Below are 25,825 nucleotides of genomic sequence, written 5' to 3' on the forward strand. Positions count from 1 at the left end.
TAAAAAGCTTCAGCATGATCAACTCGCATCTTCTGTCCATTAACATGTTCTGTAGGACACAAGGACATGCTCATGGGAAGGGGCCACCGAGGCACTGACCCGTCAGCGCGTTGTGGTGGGATGGTGCACCCTGGGAGGACCCTGCAGGTGAACATTACCTGCAGACGTAGTTTTCCCGGCAGGAATCCAGAGGCGCCAGGCAGTTGGGCTTGTCCTTGGCCTCGTAGGAGCAGGCGGGGACGATGGTCTGCCGCCGCCGCTCGGCACAGGCCGTGTCGTCGCAGGGGCAGAAGAGCAGCTCGTGGGTGTACTCTGGGGGCACGCGGTCGAAGAACTTGCGCAGAGCCTTGTGGCACTTGGAGCGGTTGCAGGTGTCGGCCCGGGCCAGGCGCCGGATGCAGAAGGAGACGTACTCCGTCCGCAGCCGCTGGCACATCTCATCCACGTTGCAGGCTTTGGCGGCGTCCAGACACCGGTTCACCTGCGTCACCTCGTTCTCAGAGCCTGTGGGACACGGTGAGGTGGTTTTGCGCTGACCTCCCTGGCAGCAGCACCAGCCCTGAGACCTTCATCCCCACCCTGCTCCCATCCATGGCCACCTCGGTGAGACCACACCTGCTCCAGGAAGGCAGTGGCCAGGGTGAGGTGTAGGTTTGCTCTCTGTGTCCTGGTAGGACCAAATCCCCTTTCCATACTCATGTTTTCCCAAGTGCCACAGTCACATACCAGACTTCACGCCTCAGAGATCACTTCGCCAAGTTTGTATATTTAATAAAATGAATTTTGCTTTAATCTGGGCACCTGGTAACACTTTACTAATGCAAATTAACCAGCCTGAGGCCTGGAAGACAGCAGGCATTAGAAAGTGCATCTACCTATGGCTATGAGTGGATCCACTTGGGCGCTGGGATCTCCATTAGTGAACCTTCTGTTTCCACAAGTTGCTCAAGATCAAAGACTGAGTCAGTGGCAAAGCTGGGTCTCTGATACATGCATGGCCTGCACTAATTCCTGGCACCTCAGACTCCCTGTGGCGGGCAGTGAGTTCCTTTAGGCCTCTGGAGGGTCATGTCTGGCCTTGGCAGCAGCTCTGTTTGTTCACCCCAGGATCTGCCCAGCTGAGAGAGACCTGTCTGGGTAGCAATGTGCCCCATCCAGACCAGTCCGACCCAGTATGCCCATGTCCTAAGTAGTGACAGTGCCTTCACAGGGTGGAGTCAGAGGTACCATCCAGCCCCTGGCACCTGATGCTGCCTGCATGTGAGTGCACGTGGGTCTCTCCCCATACCCTTTGCAGGGTCACCCTTCGCCGACTTCAGCAAAATCACTCTGCATTTCCACCCTCCTAAACAGGAGGAGAAAGAATGTCTCAGTCTGGGTGGGAGAGCAGAGGTATGCTGTGGGATGCAGGGAAGGTGGAGGAAACCTGCAGCAAGGGGAAAGGTCAGGAAAATGAAGCAAAAACTGTAGTAATGGATGAGAAAAACAGCATCTTCAGTGGGAAAGGAAGGAACTCAGGAGTTTATATGCCAAGAACTTTGTCTGTAAATAGGGGGAAAAGAAGAGGGAAAGGTATTTGTCTAACACTGGTTGTAGGGCTCCTTCAAAGGTGGATGGGGGTCTGTTTTATAGACGGGAAAAATGCTACAGAGTCCCTTCAGGCATCAGTGGAAACATCAGACTGTGTCTGATCGAACACATAAGACAAGGGTCCTTCAAACTTGAGAGAGAAAATGAATTTGAAGCTGGTTTTCACCTCTCTGAATTAAAATCATGACCTGCAGCACACCAGAAGGACTTTCTCCCCAGCAGAGAAAGATTTTTCCACTGAGGAAAAAACCCCAGAATGATAAATTCCCAATGCAGAGTCAAGCCCTATCTTTGACTGGGAGTTAAAACCAGCCAGTCACTGCTGACAAGTATTAAACACTGACAGTCTCCCTGAGCACTTCAGAGCTGGCTGCCCTCCTTTATATCCCTGACTTTATCAGATGCTCCTTCTTCCAGCATTTATTTTTCCCCTCCTGCTGCCCCCGCTGCTTACAGTGAGCTGGAAGTCAAATTCCAAGTTTTTCAGTTATTTTATGATGGGTGAAAGTTTTGCTTGGTGCATCCCCATCACTAAATACTTCCTTTTAGAAATGCCCAGAGATGAATATTGTCAGAGCATTGGTTTATGCTGGGGAGCTGCCAGCTAACATATAGGAAACAGTTACTTGGAAGGGTTTCATTACCCATTCAGCCAATAAATCACAGGGAACATGCTGGATTTTCTCCTCTTCCCACGCAACACCAGCGGATGTGCTTTTTAAATCACTGCTACAATCAGAGTGGAGGGATCCATTTGTACAGTTTTGATAGTGGCCACATATTGTTTTTGTAAGATTTGGTTTAATGTACCTGTTGCTTTCACTTGGCCTATGGTCACAGAGGTGTCTGAGGTTTCAACAAGTTCTTGGGATTTCTTTTTGGTAGATTTGAAAGAGGGTCCTTTGTCAGTGTTGACCATATGACCCTGGACACTGGACAGGCAGAAGGCAGCAGGTCGTAAGTTATGTTATAGAAGATTTTGATTAGTATAAACAGAGACAGAAGGGTTATGAAATTTTGTGTCCCTAAGTGGATGCCAAGTCCTCTGAAGAATCCCTGCTGATCTCGGCCCATTCGCTTTGCTGCACAACCATTTCAACTTGCTTTAAAACCTGAGAGTGTGCTAACCATGCATAAAAATCCCCATCCCTAGATTTCCCCATGCTCTGAAGCTTTCTAGGACTCAGCAGAAGGGGAAAAACTCCAGTAAAGAAAACCATGACCCAGCAAACAAAATTCCCCGTCCACGTGCTGATGTGCCAGGTGGAGCCAGTAAGAGCGAGGTCAGGGAGCACCTCCCCTCCCCTCTGCTCCAGTTGTCCAGGGCTGGTGGGTTAATTTGCTCCTGGACATTCTCACCCAACAAGTGCCTGGCCATGGTGGGGACTGCACATTCACCAGCTGCAGGGATATGCTGCTCCTTCCTCGCTCGGGTGCACTCCAGCTGTGGCTGTGACCGCAGAGCAAGGCGCACATTTGGAAAAGCTGTTTGGGCACATCTGCCAGAGACACAGGAGAAGCACATTACCTGCTCCCAGACAGGCAGATTGGTAAAGCTTCCCCAGGCCGTGGTGCATAGGCTGGCTGTGGCGGCAGCCGTGCCACTGGTGATGGACGGGTTACTGGCGGCCACACTGACCCTTGAACTGCTGAGCCCTCGGGGAGTTAAAAGGTGTCAGGCAGCTCTGCTCAGCTGTTAACAGGATTATGATGTGGAGCAGAACATGGCTCTGGGTCCTGAGGTCGCCCTCAGGGCAGGTGGGTAAAGGCTGTGGCTGGCATCAACACATAGGTTGAGTTATTGACCTTTTTTCCTGTGGAGTTGGCTCCTGTGACTGATGTGGAAGCACCTTCTCAAACCTAACAACACACAAGCAGCTCCTGTTTGATGAGGTGTTTGCATGGAACAGATCATCCACCTGCTATGGAGAATGAGTCTGCCTGGGATGGGTCATTGGAAGGGGTCTTTGTACCACATCTTTAAGTCCCAGTCCTTCATGGTAACACTGACATCAAACACCCAAAAGACAAAAATCACAAGTGGCTTTTCCCAGAGCATGTAACAGTTTAGCAGAGGAATCAGAGGCAACTCCTTGGAAAAACAATTGACAGACCTGATCCATGCAGTGCTCACAAGGGAGCACAAAGGATTTCCCTGTCTGTAGTGCTTGACCCCAGAGCCAGCTCCCTCCCTCCCTACACCAGGAGGTGTAAGAGCATCGTCCCACGCACCTACCTGCAGTGATGGATGCCAGCCGGACGTAATCAAAGCCCCTGATGAACGGCTCATAAGGGGAACTCTCCAGAACATTCATGCCTGGGGAGAAGAGAGAAATTGGTGAGAAGGCAGATGAGGCTCCTGAGGGATGGCTGAGATGCACAAGGTTCAACATCTGCAGCAAAGGATTGTTTGGTGGGTCCAAGGGGACTGTGCTGTAAAGGCCACAAGTAAATGGACACTCAGAGCCATGGGAACAGGTATGGGCACATCCTTGGAGATGGGAATAGAATGTAACTGGCTTTTAAAAACAGATCTCAGTTTTGGGGTCAGGCAGTCTGTCACAGAACTGTTGAGTTGCAACTCTCTGTAGCTCAAGCCCTGCAGCACTCCACAGGCATTGCCAGAGAGGACACTAGGCTGTACCACAGGCTCCTGCTCATGGGCAGAGTTCAGACCACCAGCTCCCTACATACACAGGGCTTCCATCACCATTACTGCTGTTTCCCCCAAGTCCCTTCCTGGGTCAAAGGTCCTCAGCTCTTTTTAGGACACAGACAGGGCAGTGCACAGGGTTATGTGCGTGACAACACACTCCATATCTACTGTCATCTCTCCCTTTCTCCTTGCCAACAGACTTTTCTTACTTGGCATAGAGCTAATGACCCACAGCTCCTGCAGAAACTTCCTTTCTTAGTTTTTAAGTCTCTGGGAAGCTGATTTTATTCAGCTGGTGCTTCCCTTTCATCTGTGCAATGGTCTGTAATGCCCCATCATCTTGATGGATACCATGGAATATTATGGGAGCAAACAGCTCAGTATCTGTTGGTTTTTTTATTAGACATTTAGATGGATGTGGACAGCAGCAGCAGATGTACTGGCTGGGATAAAAGGACTATCCCCCCTCACGCTCCGGGCATATGCTGGCCTCCAGCTGTGGGCAGGAAGAAATGGCTCCCAGTGTCCACAGCCCTGTGCAATTACCACAGGTGCATTACAGGGCAGCTTTACATCTTCATTGAAATCTCTAACATCATTACTGACTGGAGAGGGGCCCATTTGTATTTTCCAGCATAGCAGTTTTATGTTCTGATGATAAAGCACTTTATCAGAGAATTGTTATCCAGTTGTCATCATGTTATTGTGCCTCTAAATGGGAAGGTGGCTAAACTCGGGTGTGCTCAAGAGAAGCTGAGTAAATAGTGTGCTTTGTAAATTCCCTGAGCACGCACTTCCACAATTGCTTTTGCAAGAGGGCTTCTAGGAAGCTTTTTGCAGCCTCCTGGGTATGTCTGATTGAGAAACAAAGCTTTACACAGACCGTGTGGATTGGCTTCCCTTATCGGTCAATTAAACATGTGTAAGGACTCTGAAACATGTGACTGCTATGAAATATATCCCCCTGGGGAAATTAAGGCAAGGAAATCAAAAGTTTGGTGTGTGAATCTGCATTGCAAATGAAGTCAGTTGTTTGCAAAAGTGTGGGGCTCAGGACATGAGAGTGGAGGAGTAGAGTTGTTGGCAGCCTCCAAGAACAGCCCTCTCCCAGTCATTCCCAAGGTGGAAGTCCCAAGCCACTGGGCAGGGAGTCCATCCAGCACCAAACTCCTATTCTGCATCTGGAGAGCTACAGCTGGCCCCATCTGCTCTCAGCACTCCTTGCCAGCCTCTCTCTCCTCTTCCTTCTAGTGGAAGGTGTCCCTGCCCATGGCAGGGGCTTGGAACTGGATGGTCTTTCACATCCCTTCCAACATAAACCCACCCTCTGTGTCCCAGAGCTGGACATCCTCACGACAGCAGTGTCCTACAGAGCCATGTCACAGGTGACCTGTTTCCAAAGTCTGAGCTTGAAGGTCAGCTGGGAAGGAGTTGTGATGCCGCTCACTGAGCTGAATGGAGAAGCTGGATTGCCACCTCTTCCCCAGGCTTCACTTCAATGGAAACAAATCTGGCACATAATTATGGGAAAGACCAGATACTGGAGAGTGCTGAGCTCTTGTATCTCCCCAGTCCGTTCACAGCACCATGCTCTGCACCCTGCCAGCTGTGGCATCTGAAAGCTTCCCAGGAACTTGATCAACCAGCTTCCATCCTGGCAAGCCTGTGCACTGTAGTCTCCATCCTCTTTGTTTTGCTTGGCCTTTTGGCCTGTGGTCTCACCCCTGCACTTTTCCTTTCAGGTTTCAGCCAGCAGTGTTTTATTAATCTATTTCACAGCCCATGGCTGGAAGGGTCTGTTTTATTCCACATTTTAATTTTCATGGTGCATAAAATACTCACCAGCCTGACAAGGAAGAGTTACGGCCACTGAGGTGCAATTTTATGGTGACTCTTAAAAAACGTCAAAATCCAAACTTACTGAATACTGGCTCTGGGAACACTTTAAGTTCCAACTCGATGTCACCAGCCCCAAATCTTCACTAACCCAAAGACACTGGTGCATTTGAGACATTCTAAGAGAGTGATTTTTTTGACGTTCGGGCTGTTTTTCCTCAATGCCTGTGCTTTATGTAGTGTTTCTATAAAATCTATGGTGTTCATGGTCTTGGTTAACATACATAGATGAAAAATATGCTGTGTATTTCTCCAGCAAAAGATCTCAATGTATATTGGATATGTCCTAAAAGAGAGGTTGGGTTAAAAAGAAAAGGAAGGAGGCATCTCAGGTTTTCAGGACTGCTTTCCCCAAAATGTCAAATACCATGGGGATCAACAGCATCATCGCATCTCCTGAGTTGGAAGGGGCCCACAGGGACCCTCAAGTCCAACTCCTGGCCCTACACAGGACACCCCAACAATCCCACTCTGTGCCTGACAGTATTATCCAAACACTCCTGGAGCTCTGGCAGCCCCAGAGCCGTGCCCATTCCCTGGGGAGCCCGGGCAGTGCCCAGCACCCTCTGGGGGAAGAACCTTTCCCTGATATCCAACTCAAACTCCTCCAACACAGCTTCATGCTGTTCCCTTGGGTCCTATCAGTATGTCTTGAGACAGAACAGGATAACACAGCAGTATTTTGAAGCAATTTCAGAGCTGGGGAGCTCTGTAGAAAGGCCCACGAGCAATTCCCTTTTAGGAAGATCAATCAGAAATTTTTCTGACCCATTCTACTGACCTTCCATCAGCGTGTGGTGGATGCTCCAGTAGACACTCAAGCAGTGCTTCTCCTTTTTCATGCCCCGCTTGCACTTGCAGCCGTAGAGCTGGCTGGAGAGCAGGGCCGTCACGGTGCTCCGGCACTGGCTCTTGGCGTCGGGGCCCAGCTTGTTGGCGCCATTGCCCGCGATGCACTGCCGGAGTGTCCGGAACTTGGCGCTGCATACGGGGTCATTGGTGCAGGACTCGCCTGCTTGCAGGCAGTCCCTGCTCGAGCCGACAGCTTCTGCCATGCCTTCTGCAAGGAAACCGGAGAGGAGCTGTCAGGGTCGTGGAGCAAGCCCAGGTGGGAAATGGACTGTGTCTCCCACAATCTCCTTCTTCTAGGTTGCCCAGAGAAGTTGTGGATGCCCCATTCCTGGAAGTGTTCAGGGCCAGGTTGGATGGAGCTCTGAGCAACCTGGCACAGTGGAAGGTGTCCCTGCCCATGGCAGAGGGGTGGAACCAGATGACCTTTGAGGTCCCTTCCAAGCCAAAGCCATTCCATGGTTCTATGACAGGACCAGCCTGGTAGCAGGATTATAAGTGACAGAAACTTGATCAGTTCCTGGTGATTGATTTTCCCTTCTTGAAGCACAAAAATATTTTCAAAGTCTTTCTTCCCCAGCTCTCTCCCTTATTTCTGCCTTCCAAATTTAACAGTAGCCCAATGCTATGGAGACCCTGGCCTCTGCTCCTTGAACATGATTTAACTGTGCCTACACCTTCCTGGAGCTATAAATGGCTCTGTGTGGGTGTTTTGACATGTAGTCAGCCCACATGTGTCCCAGGAGTTGGCCCTTGTTCACTGCCACCACCTCCCCAGGACTCCCACTGCTTCAGTCTTGGCTTTTTCCAAGCTTTTGTAAATTCTCTTCAGAGTTCCTTTACCAACACAAAATTCTCTGTTCCCCATTTGGAGAGGAGAGCCCAAAGCATGGGAGGAGGATGTTACTGCTACATGTACACCAATAAATTAGTTCATCAGGGCTCGGTGGTGCTGTGCCCCAGGGCCTGGAGCAGACCAATCCTGTGTTATTTATTGCTCTTCCTCGCTAAAGCAGCCTGGACACATCCAGACTGACTCCTGGGGTGTGCTCACCCCAAGGCTCATGGCTGCACCGCTGTTCCTGGCAAAGGGCAGGGCCAGCGGCTCAGCAGGACATGGTTGTGTGACACCCAGGTGGCAGAGAGGTGACAGGGTCAGGACAAGGCGAATCTCACCCCTTCCAGCTGGTGTGATGCTCTGGAGCATTTGACATAGGTCAGGCATGACTGCACCATGGCTTGGGAGAGTGAGGAAGAGGCAAACCTGGTTTATGGAAGGGGAGAATCAGTTCCAGTGCCCGTACAGTAATTTTGGATCCTGCTGTACTATAAAAACAGAAACTGCTGTCATGACCTTGAAGAAGAACTTCTCAAATACTTCCCAAAGGAACTCTCTGTCTCTAACACAACTTGTCTTCCCTTTGGACAGGAACCAGAAGGCTAAGGATAGAAAAGACCATCTGTTTTTGACTCCCTCCAGTGTCTGCTTCTATTGAGACCCACCTTGGAGGATATTAGAAAATCCTGCTTCCTGAGAAAAATGTGAGTCCCTGATCTCCATCCCTGAGGGCTTCATGAAATCTCTGCTTTCTCCAAGACTCTGCTGATCTCTTCATAAAGTCCCCTTTTCTGCCTTCCAACTGCTACCTCTCCTTAATTTCTGCACGTCCCAGTTCAGCACTCGAGCGCAGTATATCCATTTCAGTTCCCTCAGCAGCCACAGTGTGTTTGCTAAGAAGAAGCTGCCTCCGTTGCTCTTGATTAGAGTAGAAAGTAGCAGCTGGAGTTCAGATACTTCAATTTTGTTTATTACAAACTTTGGGTGAACCCACCAGGAGGTTTCCTCCTGAAATATCCCAATGGAATCTCAAATGAAAAACCTTTCATCTAACTGCAGACTATTTCGAAGTGCCTCATGGCCAACGTCAAGTTTTCAGGTATTTCAAATCTCACACCATCTCAAATTTGAGTTCTCCTGCCCTGATTTATTCATAGACCTGGTTTATTTAGCACTCAAGGCTTGTTTGGATCTGCCAGACGTGGAGAGAGAAATTATTTCCAATATGTAGGAAACTCTGCCTTGGGCTGTCATATACTGAAGAACTTCGAACACAGGGAACCAGTTTCCTTGAAATATCATTTGGGCAATTTGCAATTTCACTGAGATCCATAAAATGAGCTAGAGAACATATCTGAGCAGAATCCATAGGAATAAAGAAAAAAGTACTTGGCTTATTTTACTCTGGCTTTCTCCAAAGGATCTCCTCTGAATGAGGATAAAGCCCAGCAGGTTGCATTCTAGAAGAGATGACTTTGTCAGTGTCCTGTCAGCTGCTAGAAAAGTAGGTTAAAATAGAAATTATGACCTTCCTTCCCTTTCTCCGCTACATGAATTGCAGAAGATACTCCCCCAGGATGGTTATAAACACAACCAGCGTGTAAAAGCTGTAAAACACTTTGGGACCTCACTTTAAATAAATCAAACAGATTGACCATTTGAGAGATTTTCCTGCAAAATTTTAAGTAAATATATCCTCAAACAGAGCCTTGCTTCATAGAACAAAGGCCAGGGGTGAATATTTACGGCCCAAACCCACACCATAAAACACCCCCATTCAGACTTTATGACAGAGGTGCTTGAAGCCACTTGGAGTGTCACGAATGACCCGTTCTGTAATTGTGTCACTTAAAAACCAAATCATTCAGGGGCTTTTATTGTTAGCGATGTCTTTGCAACTGAGACAACATAACACCACGTTTTTCTCCTCACACTGCCCCTGAGAGAGTAATTTTATGCAACATTAAGACAGCACCTCTTAGGGAAAAAAATCTCCGTGACTTATAAAATTGATGGTGCTTCCTAACAGGCAGGGACAAGAGCAATATTAGGACTTCTCTCCCAAAGATGGGAGTGGCCTTTCTGGTTTTGCCTTCAAAAATAGTTCCTTGCAGGCTTTGTGCCGCAGGATTTTCCTCCTCCTTGACTGACCAGGGAATTGGGATACGCACCGAGCTGTGTGTGGCTTGGGCTTTCTGTGCCTCTGCTTTTCTGACAGCAGCCCTTCCAGCTCCCTCTGCTCCCTTTAAAAGGCCATTTGTCTGGAGTTTTATCCCTCACTCGCTGCTAATTTCACGCTGTTTACGGTGGGCAGATGGAGTAATGAGTTTATTTTCACATCCTGTTTGTAGCTGTGCTCCACATCTGTTTCTGCTCACTCTTATCTCAGTGCCATTTACCCAGAGTTACTCCTAAAGTGTGGGAGTAAGAGAAAAACCTGTCTCTTCCCATTTTAACAGACCCTCAGTTCTTCTCATACAGGTGTCTCAAAGTGCATTTTGCTGACCAAGCAGGGCTGACTCTCCTCCAAGGAGATAATTTCCTTTCTCAAGGAAGTGCAGCTGTGCCTGGGGTACAGCAGTGTGAAGGTGATTCCGTGGGGGCTGGAAACAGGGAATAAAATGCCTGGAGAGCACCAACGTGGAGTCCTCTCTCCCTTTCTTACTCAACCAATACTTGGTGTTTAGGAGGAACCACACCAGTTCCATCTGGGGCTCTGGGATACATCCCCCTCCCCTGCAGTTTATATTTGAATTAGGTGTGAATCTTTTTACACTCCTGATTTGAGGGGCTGGAGAATGTCAAGAGAAGGGCAATGAAGCTGGGGAAGGGTGTAGACAGTAAGTCCTATGAAGAGTGGCTGAGGGAGCTGGGAAGGGGCTCAGGCTGGAGCAAAGGAGGCTCAGGGGGGACCTTGTGGCTCTGCACAAGTCCCTGACAGGAGGGGGCAGCCGGGGGGGTCGGGCTCTGCTGGCAGGGAACAGGGACAGGAGGAGAGGGAACGGCCTCAGGCTGGGCCAGGGGAGGCTCAGGGTGGACAGCAGCAGGAATTTCTCCATGGAAAGGGTGCTCAGGCATTGGAAGGGGATGCCCAGGGAGGCAGTGGAGGTGTCCCATCTCTGGAGGTGTCCAAGGAATGCCTGGATGTGGCACTCAGTGCTCTGGTCTGGGTGACAAGGTGGAGATCAGTCACGGGATGGACTCGATGGTCTTGGAGGTCTTTTCCAACCTCAATGACTCCATGATTCTGTGATTCACACACAGTTCTACAGAGTGCTGAACACTTTATTTCCATGACAAGCTGTTGACCCCAAAGCATTTGGTGTTTGCTTTTACAATATTTGCAGCTAATAGGAGAATAATCACCCAAAACCTCAAAGAAAGCAACAGGAGTGGTTTATTACCCTTCTAGGTTAGCCTTGTTTTGCCTGCAAAGGTGGATGGTTGTCTTTACAGAAACACAGAAGATCTGGGTTGAAAGGGACCTGGAAGCCCCTCCAGTTCCCTCCACCAGACCAGGTTGCTCCAAGCCCTGCCCAGCCTGGCCTTTGTGCCAGAGCTGGTTTCCCAGCCAGTACACAAGCCATGTAAATGGCTGGGAGAGGACACTGCAAGGAGTACTTGCATTCTGTGATGGTGTGAGACACCGGCAGAAACATGGGCACAAGACCATCCTGCTGTGCTCAGCTGGTGGGAATGGCCACCACAGGACAATCCTCACAGCCCGGGTCAGATTAAACCGAACACTAAACTTAAAATTAAATCCAACTAAATGTTGGTACTTGCTGATAGGCAACTGTCTGATACATAGAACATTTAAACTTCCCCGGAGCTGTCAGAAACAAGCTATTACAAACAGTTGTCCTGGAGTGAAAATTGATGGGAAATATTCCCAGTAGAAGAAATATGAAGAAATATTCCCAGTATTTCCCAAATATCCATAAACCAATAGTTATGCGTGAATGGGCCCAGGTGGTTAATGCAGGTGGCCTCTGCAAAAGCTTGTTTAAACTGTGTTTTCATGTCATGATTTTATAGCCAAATGCTCAGGATCACACAAGGAACAAACTCTCGTACAGCTCAAATGTCATGTCCCATTTGCTGCTGAAACACCTGCAGAGCAGCCCCAGCGGACACCTCTGCCACACCTACGCTCCTTCCCCCAGCCTGCTTGAGAACAGCCCTCCCAAGAGATCCCACATGCCTTGTCCAGAACTTAGAGCTGTCACCTGGATTTTGTAGTGCCCAGAAACCTCCCTTGGGATGCCATTCTCCATGCAAGGAAAAGTTTCCTTCCCTTCCACCTGTCTTGCCCCAATCTTAGTGCATGTTCCACGCTCCAACACCATGACCACTCTGAGGGCTGCCCCAGTGTTAACTCAGAGCAGCTCACCTGAAGAGGACACCACCACTCATTGCTGACAGTCCTCTGTGGACTTCCATGGTTTTACAAACACAACACACACATAATGAGATCCCACACTGCAAATTGATCTTTTCCTAGAGATCCTTCCCAGCCAGCCCTGGGGTGGCGGAATTTGCTGAGAGCATCTCAGGAATGTAAAGTCTGAGGGTGTTAAAGCAATACTGGAAAGTTCAGGCCAATGACGTGCTGCGTGTCTCCAGCAGGCATTAAAAATGTGCTGCCTGACTCTTTGTAGTTCTCCAGTTCTGACCTGTCTCCCCTTGCTTCCACGTTGCGAGCAATCTTTTGTCTGTATTTGATCGGTGCCTCCACACGAGACCTTACAGGTACTGAGGAGATACAAATAAACACAGTAACACTCACTGAGTATCTCCTTCTCCTCTAATCACTGATCAATGTAGAAGATAACCAACTCGCTGTATGGACTCAAACCCAGAAGAAAACATTCCTCTGATCTATCTTGCTGTTTATCACAGATTTATACATGACAAGTTGTATCATGTCTCTATTACCCTTAAGGAGAACAGAATTGATCATGAAAACCCTCATGATGACTTGGGGTGAAGTCTCCCTAGATATCATTACTCTCCTACACTAACACATCCTTTTTGACAAGGCTTCAGCCTTTGTTTTCTAAAGATGCCTCTGGAATGCCCCATCCCGCTGGACTGACTCAGCCAGACTAATCACCAAATCAGCTATAAACAGTATTCTTATGAAAAGGGGATGAAGATCAGACCATCACGCTCAGTGCCCGGCCTGGTTGCAAATAGCTGTGTATCTATTCTAGATAAGTTTAATCCATCAGACCAGGAAGAAGGCTTAGAACTTTTGAGGAACCATGAAGGCCCAAAGTGGATACAAGATATTCTGAAATACTGGGTATCTGAAACACAGATCACACAACTAGCTGCAAGTTTTGGCAGAGAAAATGATCCATGTCACGTTCATTCCTTGCTGAAATTTGGCGACACCATGATATTGGTGTATTGGGAAGCTTCAGTCCCTGATTTCTGCTGGAACAGAGGTTCTCCCATTCCCAAAGCTGGGCAGTTATACCACACAGGGTGAATGGGGTTTGTGATCACCAGGATCTTGACATTGGTGCCTAAAAATTAAGCATCCCATGCTGTGGGGTAACTGGTGGTCTCTGGATATCAGTTCCTCGTATGTCAAGATGAGACCATGTCTAGCAGAGAGCAGTAAGGACAACTGAGGTCTCAAGGGCCAGAGGTGATCTTTAAGTACTTAGAGAAGATATATAAGACTGTAAGTTCCACCTAAATTTGACTTTAAAATGTCCTGGCCAATGGTAAAGACACAAAGATTCTCTGCAGAGGCTGAGCAAAACAAACTCAGAACCAGGACAGCTCCTTTTTTGGTCTAACTCTGCCTGGGTCTGCTCAATCACATCACCTTGTGATCTTCTTTCCCATCTCTGACCTGTCATGTTCCTCATCCAGAGATGTCCCCATGTGCTGGGCAGGGCTCAGACATGTCCCTATTCACCTGAAAGATGATGGTGAGCAAGAGGTTTGTTCCCTTGTCTTTCTGTGGCTTCAAGTCTAATATTTCACCTGCATACAGAATCATAGAACCATTTAGGTTGGAGAAGCCCTTTAAGATCACCAAGTTCAACCATTCCCCCTGCACTGCCAAGGCCACCACTGACCCATGCCGTCAAGTGCCACATCAGCTGGATTTGTCACACACAAGGGAAATCAGAATTCCAAGTCCTAGATATAAGCCTAAGGTAAGGAACACGCAGAAGGATGTAAGTCTAAGGTAAGGAGCACTCTGCAGATGTCAGAAGCATGGGAAAAGGGGGCTTGGTCATGTGCAGAGGCATGCAAAGACAAATGGAGGTCTCTACATGGGGAAATTGGGATAACCAAGGAGCAATTTAAGCAAAGCCGTATTTGTGCTATCAGCAACATGCTGGACACTCACAACAGCCTCCCCCACTGAGGCTGTATGTTCAAGTTCCTGACCAGTAATTGCCGTGGGGCTGATTTTCCAGTCTTTAGAGGAAACAAAGTGCTGTGTGCTGCAGCTCCTGGTACAGCGTGTCCCTGGTGCTCCAAAGGGCTGCCTTGCTCAAGGCAGAGCAGCGATAATTGAATATTCTTTAACTGCAGTCACTGAAATCCCCGAAAAGCTCAGTGGTGTGTGGGGTTCCTCAACAGTCCACACCTGGAGCAAGATTTATCTTTAAAAGAAAAGTTTCACTGGCCGATATTGTGATTGGATACTGGAACACATGCTGCTGACACGTTCTCTTGGTCTCTTTCCTAGACCAACCTCATCATTAAACCCTTTGCATCTTCTCCTTTTACAAGCAAAAATTCTTCTCATGTTGCAGTTTATGCTCATCTGCCACTAAAGCAGCATTCAGGGGTCATCAGCCACAGAGTCTAGAGTAACTGAGCTCCTCAAATATCATTTGATTTTGTACATGTACTTTTATTTCTCTATCTGTGCATCAAGACAAGCTCAGCTTCCCAGCCCAGATTTGGAGAAGCAAGGCAGTCTAATTCTCATCTTTTTGAGCAAAATTTCAGCTAACAACACCCAATGCCTTAAAGGCAGTCTGCTTAAGTCCAGCAGAGTGAGATTCAGATCTTTCTCAGTGCCTGTAATGGCTTTATACACATATAAAATTAAATACCTGAGATTTTTTTAGCTCCCTTAGCTCCAGTTTGCTTCAAACCATTTGACAGAAGAGTTCTGGCTCTCACCAACTCTTCAAAATCTTGCAAACTCCTATTAATTAACTGCGCACTGATGTAAAAAATGACCGCTCTGGAAGCCCATATGTGCCACATAAAGGTTTATTGTTTCCTACAGGGTAGCCTAATGTAAGAGTCTCTAATAATGCAGTCTCAGAGTACCATGGACCATTCACAGGTCTACCACATCTGACCCAACACCATTGGTTTTTGTCTCCAAGGCAGAAACTCTTGACAATTTCCACATATCCATTTCCTCCCTGTGTCCACTTGTGGCCACTGCAGTAGATTTTTCATGATCTCACAGATTCCACAGAACCCCTCAGGGCTGTTGCACTGACACTGCTAATTCTTGCATCTGTACACTGTGCTGTCAGTTACAGAAAGCTCTGATCTGGATTGATATGCAGCTCCCAAACCTCCTTCCAGTGACACTGTTAATGGCTTTCTGCACTGTCTTCTCTTTTGCCACAGCTTCCAGAGGTTTATTCCCGACAATGTTCGAGATCAGAGGAATCTCCTCCACCAGATTTGCACGGCCTGTGCTGCTCCCCACACAGCATTCAAGCCTCAAACACTCCCAGGACAGTGCCTGCTCTCAGCTCTTGTTTTCCTGGTTTACACTACTCAAACTCCATGGATGCAGCTGGAAAATTAAAGCTGAACACCCTCCTGTCTTCTCACAGGTGAATGAGCCATTTCTTTAGGAACAGTGAAACTGGGGTCAATTTTTTTGTTGAGATCCATTTGCCCTACCTGAATATTTTTCCTTAACATCTCCTGCAGCAAAGGCATCCCTCTATACATGAAGCTGCTTTTTGCAGAGTGTTTGAGAAAACAATTACACCAAAGTGCACAGGAGTTCTGTCACACTGTCCTGAGCCATTCACAGGGGGATTTACTGGCCAGGTGGTTGATCTTTGGGTGAAATATTCAAGATCAGGTTGGATGGGGCTCTGAGCAGGGGGATCTAGTGGAAGATGTCCCCGCTCATTGCAGGGAGCTGCACAGATGACCTTTAAAGGCCTCTTCAAAACCCAGACTATTCTCTGATTGTCTGCCACAGCTTGCCCAAACTCAGGTGCTTGCTTTCCTCTCTTTGACTGGCAAAACTCCCTGATGAAGCTGGCACTCCTGTTTCACTTGGAATCCTCCAGCACAACATCCCAGAAAGAACAGTCATCTCATTTCATTCTGGGAGCCAAACCCTGCAAATCTTTCTTAGCTGTCAAAGCAGCATTTCTGTAATCACATGGCTTTGGCCAGAGTCTACGTATCAGACTCATCAATTCACTTACACTTTCTCCCAAATATCCCACATTTCTGATTTTAAATTCAATTTCTCTTGCCATGCCCCATTTTTTGACCCTTCTGCTGCCCTCTCCCCCACCCTCCAGTCATGTGGATTACAATGTCCTTATTTCTTTCAAATAATTCTTGCATTTTCCTGTAAAAAACCTTAGGAGCAAGTTAAAAACCAGAGGGAAATTTTCATAAGGAACATGTCCCATCAGGGGCATTGGAAATGCAGACCTGTGAAGTCTTCTTGGTCAGGGCAATTTGCAAAGACCCACAAGGGGCAGATCACAGCATGAAAAAACCCACATCTCCAGCCATTGTCTTCAAAATATCTCCCCTGGTACACAAGGGAAAATATTTTCTCTGAATATTCCTACGGAGTGTTTGGGATCTAATCTCAGTCTGAGGGACTTGTTCTTCTTTCCTGCTGCTCCCAGGGGCAGGCATATTGCAGTGACTTCTGTTTTAAAAAATTATTTTCAGTGCTTGCAGATAGCCCAGACTTCTGCCTTGTGAACAGAGGAGCATTTCTGGAGGCTGAAGCACTGAGGGTTTAGGATCTGACAGCACAGATTCCTATGCCTTGCTCACCAGTGCCATTAAAAACATCTCAACACTGCTTTATTTTCGCTCTTTTTTTTTTTTAATTTTCAATCAGATTCCTCTTTTTAATGGCCCCACGCGTAAGTCAAACCTCACCTATCACTTAGCTGTGACCCACCCCCACTGCTGAGGTATCTTATTTTCAGTTTATTGAAGTTTTAGCCTAAGGTAACCCCCCTTTGATCCCAGCACTCCTTTTTCCCCGGTCTACCCCTCCTGGCAGTGTGTCACTTTCCTGCTCCAGGTACCATCCAGTGATTCACATTCTTTTCCACATTCACAAAGATCTTTCCATCTGTCGTAGCCTCTGGCTGCAGGAGTTCCTGTGGAGGAGCTGTTAACTGAGAGAGGTGATGGAGCGAGGCTGAGGGTGAGGAGAGGGACAGTTGTGCTGGTGATCCATTGATGGACAGGTGCTGACTCGTAAACTGGGAGCAGGAATGGATCTGGCACTCATGGCATGGGTTTCTCCCTCTCTAACATAACCAAGAGCAAGACCTTGACCTTCTGCGGTGGCGCAGGTCAGAACACGTGGTGGGTGATGAGATGGGCAGGAGATAAAGTAATTTGAGGATGTGGACCCTTTTGGGCAAGACCTTCAGAATGACATCCAGGCTGCTTCTGTCATGTCCCACCACACTCTCCATAGAATAAGAGATTTTCCCCTCCAAATTCTGCCTTAAAATCCATTTCCCCTCATGCCACAGAACTGCTTATACAGGAATACATTCTCCCAGGGGTTGCTGGAAACTGTCAGAGCTTCTGTGTAGATCAGCTACAAGCAATGGTAGAAAAGTAACATCTTTATCTTCCAACTCTTATGAAGAATGAGATCCCAAAGGAGTGGACAAAGAAATGCCCTCTTTAAAGAACCAGGCAAAGGTACCAGATGACTCATAGATCAATCTCATGGATAAGACTGTCCAGGAAAGTGGGGGGTGATGTGTGATTTGACCTCTCCAAGCTATTTGGCACAGGTCCATATGAGGTGCCATAAGAGTGAGTGACCTCTGAGCAGTCACAGCCAAGTGGGTGCTCATGAATACAGAGCTCCAAAACCAGAAAAGGCACATTTTCAGACTAAGAAGGTGTCTGACAGTCTGTCCTGAGTCTGGTACTGTTCAATATTCCCATAATGACTCCAGTGATGGAATAGAGAATAGATTTCTGTAATTTGTGGCTGACAGAAGACGAGGAGGGGGTCACAAGCAATGGGCAAGACAAGACTGGAATTCAAAATTATCTTGGTTTGTTTAAGGCAGTGTATGAAATCAGGAGGATGACACTGACCAGAAGCAAAAGTGGCTCTGGGAGATGTGAGTGTGAAAAGACAGGGTGGAAAAGCAAACCTAGGAAATAGAAGCAAGGGAGATATAACCATGGGGTGAGAGGAGGTCACAGGCTGAACAGGAAAAGAAACAGGATGAAAAACAGAAACCATGTGGTGTGGGACATAAGTGGTATGTGTTTATCACAGGAAGCAATTATTCTGCACTTCTCAGCTCCAGTAAGGCTTTTGCTGGAGTTTTGGTCATCCTTTGATGGGACAACACAAATTAAGGAAGATGACAAGATCCCAGAGGAATTTTATTAAAATTATAAATGGTTTGCAGGCTGAGGTGAGGATGAAAGAACAGGATTTGTGTAGTTTAGAATGAAGGCTGTGAAGAAACAAGATCATAACACTCAAATACATTAATAAGACATTTTAGATGTGGACAGTAATATATATCCCTCCACTGTCGTGGGACATAAGATGAGAAACAATTCTGAGTAAATGTGCAGCAAGGAGATTTAGTTTGATATTCAGAAAAAAGTTATATGGGAAGTTAAAAAGTGGAACAGATTATGGAGGGTCTGTTTAATCCCCAGCAGTGGAATTATTTACAAAAGCACCTGTCAGAAACAACTCCTGCATCCCCCCTTCTCTGCTGGAGCAGCAGGTGTCATGCACACGGTCCCTTCCCGTTCCCTCTCCCCGTGGCACCGTCCATGGGAGACCTTGTGGCTGCTGTGGACTCGTGAAACGAGGACAGGCACCTCCAAATCAAACAAACCACACTGGAGACAGGCACCAATGGAAGGGGAATAAAGTCCATGCAAAGTGTGGCTCTCCCAGAACAAGGCATCTCCCTGCTCAGGGCCAGGCTGGACCGGGATAGTGGAAGGTGTCCCTGACCAGCACTCCCTGGGTAGCTCTTCCCTGGCTCACCAGGCTCTAACACAGCTCCCAACACTGTTTTTATCCACTGGCTCCCACCAAATGCTGACACTTCCACCAAACTGCAGAAAGGTGGCTGGATTTTTAAAGCACATACAACACCTGCTGGAGGTCTGTGTCCTCCTCTGCCATCCTTGCCAGAGATCTGAGGGAACTGCTGTTCCAGGGCAAGCTGAGCCCATTTGCTCACTCTGCACCCTCCTTTGTGTCCAGAGCAGCTTGGAAGGCAGAGCACGCAGCATCCCCTTGTCCACTCTGCCAGTAACAAAATAAGGGCAATGCCTTCAAAGATGGAGTTCTCAGAACACAGAGTTCATCAGGCTCTCCGGGGGAGTTGTGATACCCACTGCATCAAACAGCCCTAAAATCGTGTGATGCTGTTGGTTCAGCAGGGTCCAGGAGTCATTTGCAGGTCCCTGTTCTTGCTGTAGAGAAGTGAGGAGAAAATTACGTTTTCCTTGTTTGATCTCTGGCACTTGCTGGATCGGAAAAGTCCACGGGTGTTGAGTTTGAACTGCTGCCAGACTAACAATTGTTAGCAAAAATGGACAGTATTTGGATCCTGCCTTCAGTGGTTTCAACAGTCTTATCTGTCCTGCACATCATTACGTATAGCAAAGCACTGGAAAACCTTCCAGCTCTGCCTGCAAAACACAAAAGCAGCCAAGTTGGGCCAAGACAACTGCGCAGACCTTGAGTATTCGTTGCTAAGGACAGAATCTCACCCATTTTTAAAGGGTCGTTTATCAATGAACTCTCTTCTTAATGTACCTCTTTGAAGCACTTAAATGCTCTGCACTGCATGGTTATGATGGGGATCCCAGCCATATGTCAAACAGGAACTGTGACCCCTTTTTCTGTGATTAAGTTCATTTTTGTTCCATCCACTTTTTTTTGTATGTGATTAACTGGTGAATAAAAAGGCCATTTTTTATTTTTCTTTGCAGGGGCTGAAGCAGTTTTAATCATATATAATTCAACACTTGCTATGTGATTTGCATTCCCTGCTTTAAGATGGATTTGGCACTAAACAAGCACTCAATTATACTCCCCCGCCTCTGTTTTCTCTGGAAGTTGCAAAATTCATTCAAACAAAAGCTAAACCCTCCTGAAGATTTATGAAGATTAATGATGATTGAAATCAAAGAACCGAGATTCTTCTCCTGATGTTACGAAGCCACAGGGCTACAATGCACGTCCTCCAGTGACACTTTTCCAGGCAACCCTGGGTTCAAAGACAAAATTGTGTACATGTCGGTACCAGCACAGGTCATTGCATCTATCCATCATCCTTTCATCTCTCACTGACCTTTTTTTGCTTCTGACACTAAATATTAGACATGAAGGCTGGAGTTTGTAAGCCCAAATCACAAGTGAGGACAAATAAGGCATACACTGAAATTAGAGGAGGAAGCCAAGTTGGAAAAACCAGAACAGATTTCAGCTGAGGAAGGGAAAAGGCACTGAGAAGTGACTGGTGACACAAGACAACTGGAATTTGGGCACATAGCCATACATACGTATTTACACATACATATGTATGCAAATGTAACTGTGTGTAGGTAGATAATATTTATTATAGCATCACTGCGGAGAGATAACCAACACAGAGCTGATTAGGAGTTAGGAAATACAAAGAGGAACCTAAATTAAGTACTTGCAGTTACTCTCTGGAATCACTTCTGTGCCCTGGGTGACTGGAGGAGAGCCCAGGGAGCCTCACTTAGCTGGGATCACTCCCATAGCCTGTGGGGCTTATGGGGGAGACAGGCTACAAAGAGAGGGTGGGAGGGCGTGGAAGGAAAAGGCAGGATGTGTTGGAACAGCAAAACCACAGAACCATGAGAACTTACATTGGGATAAACAAGACTCCACATTGAAGAGACACTGAGGTTGTAAATGTAAGAATTCAAGACATGCCACAAGTAATCCAGAAGGAGCTGAAGTCCATCCTCCCATCCCACAGCAGCATGAGGGCACAGCCTGTATCAGCACAGTCCCTTAACAACTCCAGCCTATGCATTAATACCACTTCACACACAGGAGTGATCCTCACTGCACGTATCTACCTTGCCCAGAACATCAGCTGACAGTCAGACCCAGAGATACTATTTTAATCATCAAGCTTGGGTGAGAATTGTACCTTTGGAAGCAGTGCCTGTGTACCTTGTATAATATTTAGAGAGCTGTGCCGAGACGCTAGAGGCTCCACTGTGAGATCTACACAGCCTTGGCAAGTCTTTTCCAACACATCTCATAAAAGGGAGAGCCAAAGAGATATTTCAGCTGGGTAACTGTGAGTCATAAAAAGCATAAAACCAATGTGGAGGCCACAGAATAAGGAAGAACAGTGGAAACATGATGACAAAGAGAGAAGACAAATGGGTCAAGTCTTGGGGTGGTTCCAAAAACAGGATGATAAATTGGTTTCCCCCAGAGCTGCTGAGTTGAGGCACTGGGCAGAAGGGCAGATAATGAACAACAAAGGCAGTGTGCTAAAAAATAAAATATAAAGTATACAGTATAAAGCAAATATTTAATTACTTGTCATATAAGGCCTGTACAGCGGAAAAGAAGAAGTCACGGCCAGCTTGGAGCAACCTGGTCTAGAGGAAGGTGTCCCTGCCCATGTCAGGGAGTGGAACAAGATGAGCTTGAAGGTCCCTTCCAACCCCAGGCATCCCATGATTCTCTGATAATTGTCTTGGAAATCATTCAGTTTATCTCCCCTGAGATGGATATCTTTGTTTCTGCATCACTAGAGGAGCCAGTTGCCCACCTGTGGGTGTTTAGTATGACTTGGGATACTCCAAGGTATCTGAGGGCTACAGACGTGACACAGTCCCATGGGAATCCTGCACGCTTCTGGGAGCAGCAACTGAGCAGAGCTTTAGGCAGGGCAACAGCTCAGCTGTAGCTTGACATATGGAATTGGAGGGACACAGCTCTTGGAGCCCAGTCCTGGTCCCATAGGAACAAGTGCTGAAGGTGCAGTGAAACAGAGAGAGGTGATTGTGAAAATGCAACTCCCAGGTGTCGAATGTGGCCACAGCAGACACCACGAACTCCATTGTTCAGAGGAGAGCCCTGACCTGTGTCAGGGACTAAAAAAAGCACCTGGAGCCAGTTAGGTTGAGAGTTTGCTGAGGGTGGGACAGGCTTTCTCCGCTCACCACAGCAGCACAGAGCTAGCAGTGCCTCCTGCCATAAGCACGGCAGCCCCAAAAGCAGCACTTCCCAAACCCTGGGAAGGAGCAGCATCCTTGAGCCATGGTGTCTTCACCTGAACTAGACCTGGAGTTACAGCAATTACGTGTTCCTTCCATACTAGGGATCCCAGGGGGTGGAAGGAAATTAAATAATAATAAATTATTAAGCAAGGTTTGAACCTTTGTGCTGAACTCTCTCCTCATGCCCTCACTATTTCTGTCATGGAAATCTGTTTTCGGTCTCAGCTTAAATAACCAAACATGAATTTTGCTGTAAGAAATGATCTTGTAATCCAAGACAACTTGAGCCATACAAAGGTCTAGTAACTTGCTTGAAGGCTTCTTTTACCCTTGTAAAACAAGAGTTCACCCAGCAAAGGGAGCAGAATCCTAATATTTAATTACTGGCTGCAGTTCACATGCAATTATTTATGACACGCTTTCAATGATTATTCATAGGTTTCATATTGGGGGCGGGGGAAGGTCAGCAGGTTGCAAACAAGCCTGAAATTCAGAATTACTTGCTGAGGAGAGCTGGGGAAAGATGATTATGATGGAAAATGCAAGAGAACGGCATAAAGGAAATTGATTATGAAGATTTACCAGGAACACGTGTACTATTAAAAACTCTATTGCACATCAGTGAATTTCAGACACTTAAATCAACAGAACCTTTAAAGGAAAATCACATTTTTTATCATCTAATCAATGTAGGTAAAAGTGTTGTTGGTCTCTCTTCCCTATTCTCTGTTGACTTCAGTTTCCCAATTTAGAGAAGTTCAGTGTTCAATCTAATTTTAAGTGTCATGAAGTTTGAATAGACCAGAGGCAGCTGAAAAAGCCAGAAGTAATTAAGTTCAGCTTTTGTCCTAACTGTCTGTAAAATCCAGCTAATCACAGCTCTCCTTGAATGGTGTTTGTTATTCCAATAACCCTTTTTCCCCACGTGGCACATGGAGCTGCTCTCAGCCTTGTGCTGCTCTGCTGAAGAAAACACGAAACTGTGCCAGCAACTGACCATGAGGACCCCCTTCCTCCACCTCATGATGAAAAGTAATTCGGAGTTGTTTGGGGCCTGGCAGAGACAACATCGCCAGTCAAGTCCAGTTCTTGTGCTGCCTTTCACCTTAGAGAGCCACAATTCTGTTTACAGAGCTATTGCAGTCTGGGGCCAGCGCTCCTGGCTGAGTGCAGGGATAGCAATAAGGCAAAGGGCTGCAGTGGCTGCTTTCCATCTCCAAAGTGTTTTTTCAGGCGTGGATGAACTTGAGGATCCCAGTGCCCAAGGAAGAATTAAGCTGCTGCATCATTTCCCCATGGCACCCTCAATATTGGCCTTTCTGCTCAACAGCAGAAAGGTTCTGATGCAGGAGAGGGTTGGAATGTCCCTTTTAACTCAGAATATCCTGTGATTCTGTGCAGGTTGGGAATCACCAAATGAGATAAAGACTCAGTGTTTTGGTGAAAAGAAGGTCACAGACTCATAGAATACCCTGATTTGAATGGGACCCACAGGATCATGGATCCAACCCTGGCCCTGCCCAGACCCCCCAACAGCCCCACCCTGGGCATCCCTGGCAGCGCTGCCCAAACGTTCCTGGAGCTCTGGCAGCCTCGGGGCTGTGCCCATTCCCTGGGGAGCCTGGGCAGTGCCCAGCAGCCTCTGGGGGAAGAACCTTTCCCTGAGATCCTGACCCAGCTCCAGCCCTTCCCTGGGTGCTGTCCCTGGGCACCAAAGATTGCTACACCCATTTCAAAAGTCAGAAACCACGAGGAAGAGACGACAGCCAGGAGGGAACGAGCATTAACCTGTCTCTGGGCCAGACCCACCCATGAAGAGCAGGTATGGTCCCAGAGGAGGACAGTGCTGGACATGCAGCACATGGGCCCTTTTCACATGGGGGTGTGAGTGCAAGCTCCCTTGCTTGTGTGGGCTTGTGTTGAGTTACTAGCAGGTGTTATGGAGAAAATGAGGTCAAGGAGAGGCTACAAATTAGGGTGGACATTGGGATTGTAGGAATGAAGGATGAGCAGAGGCTGGATGACCAGAACAGAGCTAATGTGTCTAGAACAGAGCTGACAGTCTAGAAGTGGGTCAGTGTAAAGTCATTTGCAGCAAAACCACCCCTGAGTGGATGAGGGTGAAGGTCGGGAGCCCTCGCCTGCCCCCCTGTCAGGACCCGCACTGCGGAGGCTGTGCTGCACCGCGGTTCTGCTGAGCTCAGCACGCGGCCGGTCAAACCCCAGTGCTGCGGGTCGGAGCCGGGCAGGGCCCTTCGGACAACAAAAGCACTGGATGATTCACGAGCTCAGACCCAGCAGGCAGAGCTGACCTCCTCCCTCACACAGGCCAAAGGACTGCTTCCACTTACAGTGATAATGGCCCCAGTAATTTGTCTTTGGCTCAAGTCTGTTTTCCAGAGAAGAGCTCTCATTGATAAGAAAACCTCAAGAGAGAAAGAAATCTGTTATCATCCCAGGAAGTTTGTTCCAATGGTTAATCATCCTTCTTGCCAAAACGTGCTTTCTTTGGCTCCTTTGGTTGTAACTGGCCCAAATTCTTCCCCCACCTCTTGTTGCTGCTTTCCTGTGGGGATTAAATTCTTGGAAACACTTCGGTAACAGAATCACTGCACCACTCATCTTCCTTCTGCAACAACTTCACTCCTTAGAATTTCTCTCCCTGGGAGGTCTTGTCAGAATTATAAATGATTTCTGTAGTCCTTTAATCCACTGATCCAGTGACTCAAAATCTGCCCTCCCAGGCATGGGGAGGGCGCCCATCCCCAATTTTTTTGACATCCACCTCAGCTCTGCTGGTTTGTGCCAGTTCTGTGCCCGTGAAGGGTTTGAGTACTGCACACACACACAACATCTTCTCAGCAAATCATCAGCACTGCCTGTCTGCCATGGCCCCTAACTCCTCTCTCTGCTGAAATATCACCATCCTGTCATGAGGGATTGTGTTTTGCCTGCCATACTGGAAACCTGGAGCCTGCATTCAGCTAAAGAAAACGCTCACAGCATCTGCCTTGCTTGTCTACCAAAGATGAGGATTTGTGTCTTCAGTTATTCAATACCTCCACACTACAGATTTTTATCTTGTCCAAGACGAGTATCAATATTTTCAATCATGCAGTTAAAGACCATATCAGAATGGAAACGCACCAGGGGAAAGGAATTACATTGCGCAGACAGCCTTGGATCTGTCACCGCCTGTCTTTTACCTGCTTGGCTTTTTTACCTTAACCTTCTCTGATAATATCAGACCATCCTCCCTCACAAGATACTAGTGGGTGTAACGTACCTGTGCTGACCTCCCACTGTCCTCAGGATCTCCAAAATAAACACAAAATAAACACTAAACACTTCTCAAGTTTTCAAACTGCCTTAGAGAGCGGCACAGGCATCTCATCCGTCCTTGCGGAACCTCCTCCCTTCCTGAATCCTCTACTGCTGAAGAGCACACGTGGGATCAGCAGTGAGCCCCACGTTCTCAAGGGAGGACA

The 25,825-nt window shown here is 47.5% G+C and overlaps 1 protein-coding gene across 1 annotated transcript in view; it reads right to left on the reverse strand.

The window, feature by feature from the left end:
• LOC116444311 (GDNF family receptor alpha-4-like) overlaps positions 1-25,825 on the reverse strand; it is a 68,808-nt gene that overhangs the window by 11,206 nt on the left and 31,777 nt on the right. The window contains 3 exon segments of the mRNA XM_032109596.1: positions 159-504; positions 3,827-3,907; positions 6,924-7,202. Of these exon segments, the coding sequence (XP_031965487.1) occupies positions 159-504; positions 3,827-3,907; positions 6,924-7,202 (706 nt within the window).

This window comes from Corvus moneduloides, chromosome 5 (assembly GCF_009650955.1).
Source record: "Corvus moneduloides isolate bCorMon1 chromosome 5, bCorMon1.pri, whole genome shotgun sequence".
In the NCBI taxonomy this organism is placed as follows: domain Eukaryota; kingdom Metazoa; phylum Chordata; class Aves; order Passeriformes; family Corvidae; genus Corvus; species Corvus moneduloides.